The 9904-nt window shown below is 38.2% G+C and overlaps 1 protein-coding gene across 1 annotated transcript; it reads right to left on the bottom strand.

Moving 5' to 3' along the window:
- Positions 1 to 6053: 6053 nt before the first annotated feature.
- LOC104895456 (RING-H2 finger protein ATL78) lies at positions 6054 to 7047 on the bottom strand. Its single transcript, XM_010681971.4, is given in 2 exon segments — positions 6054 to 6582; positions 6584 to 7047. Coding segments are annotated over 2 exon segments (762 nt in total). The 5' UTR covers positions 7016 to 7047; the 3' UTR covers positions 6054 to 6252.
- Between the last annotated feature and the right edge of the window lie 2857 nt (positions 7048 to 9904).

The raw sequence follows: 9904 nt of genomic DNA, 5'->3' as shown, positions 1-9904 counted from the left end.
TGTACAAAGAGCAAAAGTGGGAAGATAAGGTTATGATATGATTAAAGAAAGGTGAGTCATAGCATTCCAGGTTTTTGCATGGTCTTTTATAATAATAATTCAAAAGATCACCTCGTATCTGCCCTTTTGTACTAAAATTGTTTCATTAAGTGCTACTAGTGTTGCTAGATTCTATATCATGTTTGCCCAATCAAACTTATTGCACTTTTTTTTAATGAATGCTTAATTGCTTACAGTAGGCGGGATCATTAACATATACTAGAGGTGATCATGGGCCGGGCCGGGCCGGGTTCGGGCCGGGCCGCGACCAAAAAAATTTGCCCATTGTCCGGGCCGGGCCGGGCCTAAATTCGGGCCGAATTTTTGTGTCCAAAGCCCGCTATTTCGGGCCGGGCTTAGCGGGCTTTTGCGGGCCTTAGGCTTTTGCGGGCCGAATACTTTCTCCTAGCGTTCCTCTTTATCAGCCCTCCTAGGCTTGTGTTGGGACTTGAGAGCTCATCACACAATAGGTCATAAGTTTCTACCTCGAATCTAAGAAAAAAAAATGTGATAAGAATCACGCTGTCATCCGGTGCTCCTATTCATTTTTTCCGTTTTCTTGCATAATTTTCATTCTCATTCATGATTATCATTAGGGGTGATAATGAGCCTGACAAGCTCGCAAACAGTTCGGGATCGGCTCGGTCAGGGCTCAGCTCGTTGTGACTCGGCTCGAGTCCGGGGTCGTCTCGAGACTTAAACGAGCCGAGCTAAGCTAAGCAAAGCTCGCTCGAAAAGTTCGTGCATGAACAGCTCGATTATTATTTTATTCCAAAAAAAATATTTATATTAAAAAAATACTTTATGTTGGAATCATCAATGATGATAGAATTATTGAACTCACTTTATACAGATTTTTCGCAAAATAAATTGCCCAAGCGAACTTGATCTCATAATCGAACCCGAGTTCACGAGCCGAGCCGAGCCCATGAAAAGTTAAATGAGCTCGAGCCGAACCCAGTGCTATTCGGGCTCGGCTCGTTCGACAAACACCTCTAGTTATCATATCCACACCCGTTACCTAACAAGAGGCTGGACTGTAAACAATAAAAACAAAACTTGCTGGTAGCCTAAGTTTTATAATTTGACTATTTATATGGAGTTGCGCTAGTACCAAAGAATGTTGAGCGTTATCCAAGTGGTCTTGGCATAGTGGTTGTTCACTTTCTCCGCTACCCAATTGGTTGGGGGTTCGATCCTCAAGCTTTGGGAATGGAAATATATTATTGGTCAGCCCTTTACCTATAAGTGGAGCACTCGGAGCGAGGGGATTATTAGTCACTACTATCGACAGTGGATACCTTGGTTGTTTACCAAAAAAGAATAAAAATAATGTTGAGCGTTAGCACCCTCAAGCAGGGGAAGATCTATTAAGTAACAAAGGATAGCATAAAAATAATTAAAATTAGTTGGGAAAAAAATTGAGTAAAAATAATAAGAAAACCAACAATATATATTGGAACAATTTGTGTGCGTTGCACTGGTTGCTTTCTTTTTAAGACTAGTCTTACATGCACACAATGCGTACGATAACGTGTGATAACAAATGAAGTAGAAAATAAAATTAATTGGGTAGAAAAACTGTCTTTACATTTTATTTTCTCAAAAAACTGATGTTCAGTTTAAATGTCCTACTCCCCCCTCCCCCCCTTTTTTTCATTCAAATGAAATAGTTAGTAATCCTTTGTTTTTTTTTTCTTTTTTTCTTTTTTTCTATTTTTTGGTGTCCCCCATGTGTTGCCTAATATAATAGAGATGCATTAATGATGTCCCGACATTCCTAGTTCGAGTCCCACCTAACAATTCTTCTAGCTTTAGTTCTTTTTCCCCCTTGTCTTTTCCATCTTTCTCAAAGTCTCAAATACACTTGTATATTCTAAGTAGCATTTGATTACAACAAATTTTATTTTGAGGGAAATTCTCATTACTGCTATAACAAATAAGGGAAGTAATGGAGGGTATTGTTTAGATAGATGCATGGTAGGTTTTTTAAAAGTTGATATTTTGAAATAAACTAGCAAGTATTTTTGCAAAGTTGATATTTCGTTAAAGTTAGTAACATAATAGTACATTTTCTTAACATCAGTAGTACAAATTACACCACTTTTTACAACAATTGAACACAACCCATTAAGTAATATAAAAATTATATAATTTGTATAAATAGAGAAAAATTAGCACCAAATATCTCCCTTCTAGCATCAGTCCTCATTACTAATTATGAAATATGTTTGCTCCAGACCAAATGCCCTTGATCTTGAGAAGCCTTTAAATCCCTTAACCACCCTAACTGCTACAACAAATCACTCCTTTACCATTATTGTAGATGTTTCATTTTGCCACATAAACTACAATGCACGTATGGGGGCAATTTGCAAGGATAGCTCTGGCCAATGGGTTGAAGGAATATGTGGAAAACTAAGCTGAAATGATAGTCATACTTAAGGCAATGAAATGGATCAAAAGGAAAGGATGGAACAACTGCATAATCATATCAGACTCGTTGGTGATTGTTGAGAATATCAATGGAGAGACAAAAATTCAAGATAGATATACTAATGTTTCATTCCTGATTCCAAACCCATACCATTATATGAACCAAACGCCCCCTGAAGGTCTAGAGTTCCTCCAATTTTCATCTCCACCATGGGAGAAATTCAATATTAGACTAGAGGACCTAACCTTTGAATAGTTATATTTGTGTGGTGTTGTAAGGGGCAATAGCCACCCAGCAAACTAAAAATTGCATGTTTGTAAAACTATTATGATAATCTAATTTTATGCTCCCTTTAATCAAAAAAAAAAAACTCCTTTCAAGTAGCCCAAACTTCTAATACAATTGAAAAACTATTAAATGTTAAATTTGAGTCTTAAAGTTGTAAATGGATCACATTTAAGTCATGGGAAATAATTTCCTATAATAATATCATACCTTATTTTTAGAAAAAGGTTTATAAGTGTTTGTCTTGAATCATATTTCACCAAATCTTCGGCATAAAACAGCTGAACTGAACTGAACTGAACTAATCTGAATTGAATTGAACTGAACTGAACTGAACTGAATTGAACTGAACTGAACTGAAATGAATAGTGATATGTGAGAGTAGTAAAAGTATTGTCAAGAGCTGAACTGAACTGAACTGATCTGAACTGATCTGAACTGAACTGAATTGAATTGAACTGAACTGAACTGAAAATAAGCTGGAAAGAACAGACCCTTAATAGTTTTTATATGCTACCCCTAACTGAAATTCCTGACTCCACCACTGCCCTTAGGCCTCAAGTCATGCATAAATGTGTGAAGCCAGACTGTCATGCGTAGATAAATTTTTTTATTTTTTTTAATGTGCACACTACTTTGGAAGCACCATTTACGATGCTTCTGGATGTATCGTTTAATGCTTGCCAAGAATATAATCTTCATACAAGATCCTTGCAAGTTTTGCTTGGTCTTTGGGAAAAAAAAAATACATCGCGTAGATCTGCCTGTTTCCCAAAAGCAAGATATTTTGATAGAAGTTGTTTTATTTGCTGCAAATCCCCTGATCTCAAATGTTATTTTCCCAAAATTTTGTTGATCTTTATGGGTGCTTACTGTAGGGATCATAAATATATTGCTATATCTTAGTATAGATCTGAGTAAACTTTCATGGTTAATAAGTATATAAACTAAGGGCTTGTTTTTTTCGGCATAAAACAGCTGAACTGAACTGAACTGAATTGAATTGAATTGAATTGAATTGAATTGAATTGAACTGAACTGAAATGAATAGTGATATGTGAGAGTAAAAGTATTGTCCAAAGCTTAATTGAACTGAACTGAATTGAACTGAACTAAATAAACTAAATTGAATTAAACTGAAGTGAACTGAACTGAAAATAAGCTGGAGAGAACAGATCCTAAATGCTGCCGTCAAAAATCAACCACTGATTAATTATTTAATTACTCTTAACTTTAAGCAACATGATCTAGCTTGTCCTTCTCAAATAGTAGGATATTAAGTATTAAATGTTATTCTAATGAAGCACTTTAGTCATGCACCATCTAATGGGATGTTTTGTGCTGGCTTGTTACGCCTTTATCTTGTTTGTAAATTGTTTAGTCTTGTGATTTATCAAATGACAGCGTAGTTATCACTTATCAACATTTCATCTGCAAGTTGCCTTTTCCATTTACGGTATTTTTAGAGGGTTTTCTATATTATCATATTTCACCTTGAATATATATGATTGTTTTTTTTTTTTTGACATCGAGAAATCGTACATCAATTAAAAGAGGAAGCACAATCTAATGCTAATACAATCTAAACTAATACAAACAGATAAACCTAAAGGAGCTTTAGAAGCTCGTACATACCACCTAAAACTAAAGTAAATAAAACCGATACAAAGGCCTTTGTGATGGAAACCTCGAATGGCTAATGAAAATGATAGAAGACGCGGATAATGATCACAATCCGGACAACGAACAATCATCGACGAGTGTCGTGTCTCACCGCATGAGCAATCCTAACGATCTGCTATCGCTTGGGATTCTGAGGACTGGGCTCATGATCCTATGAGTCACATTAACATGAGATACTCTCGACTATGATTGTTTTTTCATTGTACTCTATTTCTCAATATAATAGGCCTCAAAGTAGGCCATAAATTATCATGAGTCGAAAATATTTTCCTGTCCACCTTGTGTTAGCCGAAATTTATTTTCGGCGGCCATTCGGTAAGTCGAAAATTAATTCAGCAAACCTATAGTAGTGTCATGGAAGATTCAGCCACCCTCTAACCCAATACACACCCATGGTCCGCGTACTTTCACGGTCTATACGGATGCTGCTCTTGGAAGTTCATTTACCCCCGTTGGTTTGGGGGGTTACATTCGGGATCCACAGGGTACCTGGGTGGTAGGCTTTTGCAAGCAAACTTATGCCGTCAACGCTTTATTTGCCGAGATTCAGGCTATTAAGGAGGGATTGCAATTAGTATTAGCTAATAATATTAACAAATGTATTGTATTTTCAGACTGCTTGTATGCCACCCAACTCCTCACAAAGGAGGGGGAAGATCTTAACATGTTTACCAATATTATAAATGAGTGCAGGGAGCTTTTCCGAAGAATCCAAGAAGTGGAGATTAGGCATATCCCAAGAAGGCATAACAAGACGGCGGATTTACTAGCTAAAGAAGCTCGTAGATTAGATGTTTGCATGAATGTAACTAATTGTTTGCCTCACCCTCCTAGTTTTTGCATGAGTGCATATATCTCGGATTGTAATAACATTATTTAAGTTTATCTAGTTCCTTTATTCACCAAAAAAAAAAAAAACCTATAGTAGTCAACCGAAAACGTATTTCGATGGGCTGAGTGTTTTATGGTGATTTGCATAATTAATTGCATGAGTTGTTATAATTGTAACTAATTTCTGTTTGATTGTTGCACTAATGGCATGGGATGTGAGGATAATAATTATTTTTTTCTTATAATTGCTACAGTATTGGTGACATGATATTTTTATTTTTTTGACGGGATTAATGGCATGAACTTAATTAGTGGGATGGTCGGATTTCTGATGGAAGGTGGGTTAATATGGCATGACAATTCAAGTCTCTTTTCTTTTTTATGGCAATGAATAATATATATTTATAAAATGCATATATAGAAATTCAAATTACATATGTCAACGAGTAGGATCTAGACCAGATTCTTTAGTATCCAGATCCATATATGTCTTTTGGCATGGATCCAGATCTGACTCGGATCCGATGAATAATAAAACTGAGGAACTGGGTCTAAAATTGATCTAGAAAAACATAAACTATTTTCTTCAGACGACCCTATATTCACAATAATTAAATATTTTAAAGAACAAAACAATGTCATTTAGCTTCTTCATTTGTCAATGTTAAAGTAAACAAGCATTCAAGTTTAATACAAAACTTTTTCGATAATTTATTTGAGTTAATCTCAGTCGTTTTAAACAAATCTTTTTCGATACTAGCTAGATAATTTATTTGAGCTTAATTAAGGACAAAAGATATGGCAAAAATCAGAGAAAAATGTATTAATTAGTTGCTCTCTTTGTTTTTACACTTGCAAGCAGAACAACTAGGAACTAATATCTATCATTTGTACAACTAAAAATAATGTAATTTAAACACTTAAAAGATCTCCCTAATTCTTTAACTCTCAAATTTAAACATATAAATCTTGACTAGCTAGCTCTGAGCAACTTCAGTACTCCTGTAATTTCTCACTAAATCTTCCCTTTCAAGTGGCACAATACTTACTACAACCACATCCCTTAATGATGATGATGTTAATGATGTTGATGATGATGATGATGATGATGATGATGTAGTAGTAGTATGATGATCATCATCACACCCAATGATCTTTTGACACGTTTCGCTTAAAGATTGTCTACAAGTAGGGCAAGTAGAATGCGAGCTAAGCCACTCATCAATACACTTAACATGGAAGCCATGGTTGCACTTTGGCAAAATCCTCACTTTTTCTCCTTCCTTAAATTCTGACAAACATATATATCACACACTCTGTACTTAACCCTTGAATTTGCACATCTTTTGAATACTTCACAACTGGAAATGTCTTCAATGCCCTTTTGTCTAAACCATTAACACTTTTCTTCTTCTCATCATGGTTGTTAATCATGCTTAGGTAATAATTAGGCTCTCCACTCATCATACTTGAGCACTTAATCACACACCTAATGAAGGTATTAATACATAATGAGCACATTAACGCGCATACTAATACCGCGAGGATCATGATTATGTTAGCATCAAAGCCATTTTTGCCATGGCTCGAACCCGGGTCTAGGACTTGGTAGGTTGGTGTTGGTGCTTGGTTTGTTGGTGGTGAAATATAAATCGGAGAATTAAGCAATAACCTTCTAGAATAGTGAAGTTTGGTAATGATTTCTTGAGGAAGAGAAGTAAATGAAGTTGAGGGCACCATGTTTTATGTTGTTTTGTTATGCAAATTAGAGAGTAATTTTTTTTTGATAGTTGTCGTTTTTATTTCATAAGAAACTCAGTACATAAAATGCCATGCCTCAAAAGGCTGAGAAAGAGAAGGCTAGATACATGAAATAGTTAGAGCCATGCTATGAATTCATCTCTCCTCGTGAGTCCTTGTTTGGCCAATGAGTCAGCTACCACATTTGACTCTCTACTTTTGTGAATGATCTCAACTACCATGCCATCCTTCAAAACACCTCTTATGAAATTGATGATGAAAGTGAGATTCCATGGACCGTTATTTTCTCCTGTGCACCATGATACTGCATTGGCCGAATCCGATTCCACAATGACTTTGCAATTTCGGGTAAAATCCATTGTCGACGAGATTTTAAGTGCTCTATGAATTGCAAAGATTTCCGCATGGTTAATTTCCATGAAAGGGATGGGGCTTGAAAACAAACATATGAACCTCCCACTGTGGTCTCTAAGAACCCCACCTATTGCCGCTTTTGATGCTGAAATTTTCATGGATGCGTCCACGTTCCATTTAAGAATGGAGGCAGGTGGAGGTGACCAATGTCTGATGTTGCTTGTTGCTAAGTCCGAAATCTTCGGATGAATTGAGGGGGACCAGTCGAGGCAGAGAGGCTGCCTGATGATATCAGATGCACTATAAGGGAAGGGGTCTCCCCACCCCTTGATCCACCAGCTAATTCTCAGGAGCACAAGGTCACGGATTTGAGATTGGGAGTTTTGCACATTTTCAAAGGTTCTGCTATTTCTCTCCCGCCAAAGAGACCATACTATTATAGAAAAGCTCGCTTTCCAAACCTTTTTCATGAACTCACCGCAATTTGGGTGCTTCCATTGAACTAGGGCATCAATGAGAGATGAGGGCATACACCATTTGACGTCCCACACACGAAGCCACCAGCACCATAACTCGTGTGCAAACGGGCATTGGAGGAAAAGGTGTACGCTTGATTCTGGGTCCATGCTGCAAAGAGGGCACACGTTGGAGGGGGGTTCAATGCAACCCAACTTGACAAGTCTGTCTTTAGTATTGAGCTTCCCTTGAATAGCGAGCCACACGAAGATCTCTACCCGGAATGGAACCAGACCACCCCAGAAATTCAGGGGGATTTTTTGATGCGTATCCGAGACTGATTTTGCAAGCTCGTAGTTGAAGGATTTCACCGAGAAACAACCCTTTTTGTGTGGAGTCCATATAAGAGAGTCTCTGTCCTTTGATGATAGGCAGCAGTTGGAGAGAAGGTTTTGCAAGCTGAGGAGTTCCACGTTGTCACGGGGCCTAAGGGACCTGCTCCAGTTCAAGGTCCACCTCCATTCGAGGCCGTCCCAAAAGCATAAAGAACCCACTGATGCATTTTTTGTCATGCTTATAAGGTAGAGACGAGGGAAGAGAGACTTGAGAGGGAGGTCTCCCAACCACACTTCATGCCAGAAGAGAGTATTATGTCCATCCCCAACTTTTTTCCTTATAAAGGATTTTAGCATGGATTTTGAGCATGGATGGGATAAGAGAGCGTTACAAATATTCCTCCAAGTGCTGTTTTGATGTGGGATTTCAAGATCCAGAACTGAGAATGACGGCCCATATTTGAATTTTTCTCGAATCAGGTTGCACCACAAGGAGTTTGGTTCATCAAACAACTTCCAGATCCATTTGGCAAGTAGCGCCAGGTTTTTGAAACGCGGGTTTCCAATGCTAAGACCGCCCAAATCTCTTGGAGCTTCTATGTGATTCCATCCTATTGGAGAGAGTTTCCTTCCTTCTGAGTCACCACCCCAAAGGAATTTCCTTTGGATGCTTCGGATTCTTTCAATTATACCAAGAGGAGCTGGGAACAAGGACATATAGTATAGCGGCAAGCTTGATAGTGATGCTTTGATAAGTGTTGCACGCCCTCCTAGAGATAGCATACCCCCTTTCCAAGATGCCAGTTTTGAGTTTAGGCGGTCAATGATAGGCTCCCACATCTGGATGCGAGACATGTTACCACCTATTGGTAAGCCCAAATAAATAAAAGGAAGTGCATCCACTTTGCAAAGAAGGGCCTTGGCAGCATCAAGTATCCAATTATCATCCACATTAATTCCGTATAAGGAACTTTTGTGAAAATTGATTTGTAAACCTGAGGAAAGTTGAAAGAGTATTAGAGTTTTTTTAATATTTAGAAGAGATTGAATACATGGGTTGCAAAACACTAGGGTGTCGTCTGCGTATTGCAGATGGGACACCTTAGTTCCATTTCGGCAGATTTCAATACCGCTCCAAAGGCCCATTGTGGACGATTTCTGTAGAAGGAGGTTTAGAGGTTCTACAGCGAGGTTGAAAAGGAAAGGCGAGAGTGGATCGCCTTGCCGTAAACCTCGTTGTAGATTGAAGGGGGGAGATGGCGTGCCATTTATCAGAATTGAAGCGGATGCCGACATTACACAGGACCGGATCCAAAGCCTCCATTTGAGAGGGAATTGCATTTGCTCTAAAACCCACTCAAGATAGTTCCACGAGATACTATCGAAAGCTTTATGAAAATCTAACTTCAGGAGAGTTGCTTGAGATTTGTTCCGTTTACACGTATCAACAATTTCGCTTGCGATGAGGGCGCCGTCAAGAATTTGGCGGCCTTTGATGAAGGCAGATTGATGGGCTCCAATGAGAGTGTCCATGACCATTTGAAGGCGACGGGCAAGGAGTTTCGTGATAATCTTGTACACACACCCTACCATGGAGATAGGGCGATAATCACTAAACTTGGAAGGGGACTCACATTTTGGGATGAGTGCTATAAATGCGGTATTGCATCCTCTCGGCAGCTTTGAGGATGACCAAAATTCATTCACCATATCATAGACATCC

This window comes from Beta vulgaris, chromosome 6 (assembly GCF_026745355.1).
Source record: "Beta vulgaris subsp. vulgaris cultivar EL10 chromosome 6, EL10.2, whole genome shotgun sequence".
NCBI classification, from domain to species: domain Eukaryota; kingdom Viridiplantae; phylum Streptophyta; class Magnoliopsida; order Caryophyllales; family Amaranthaceae; genus Beta; species Beta vulgaris.
Note: the sequence above shows the minus strand (reverse complement) of the source record. Positions and strands in the feature narration are given on the sequence as shown.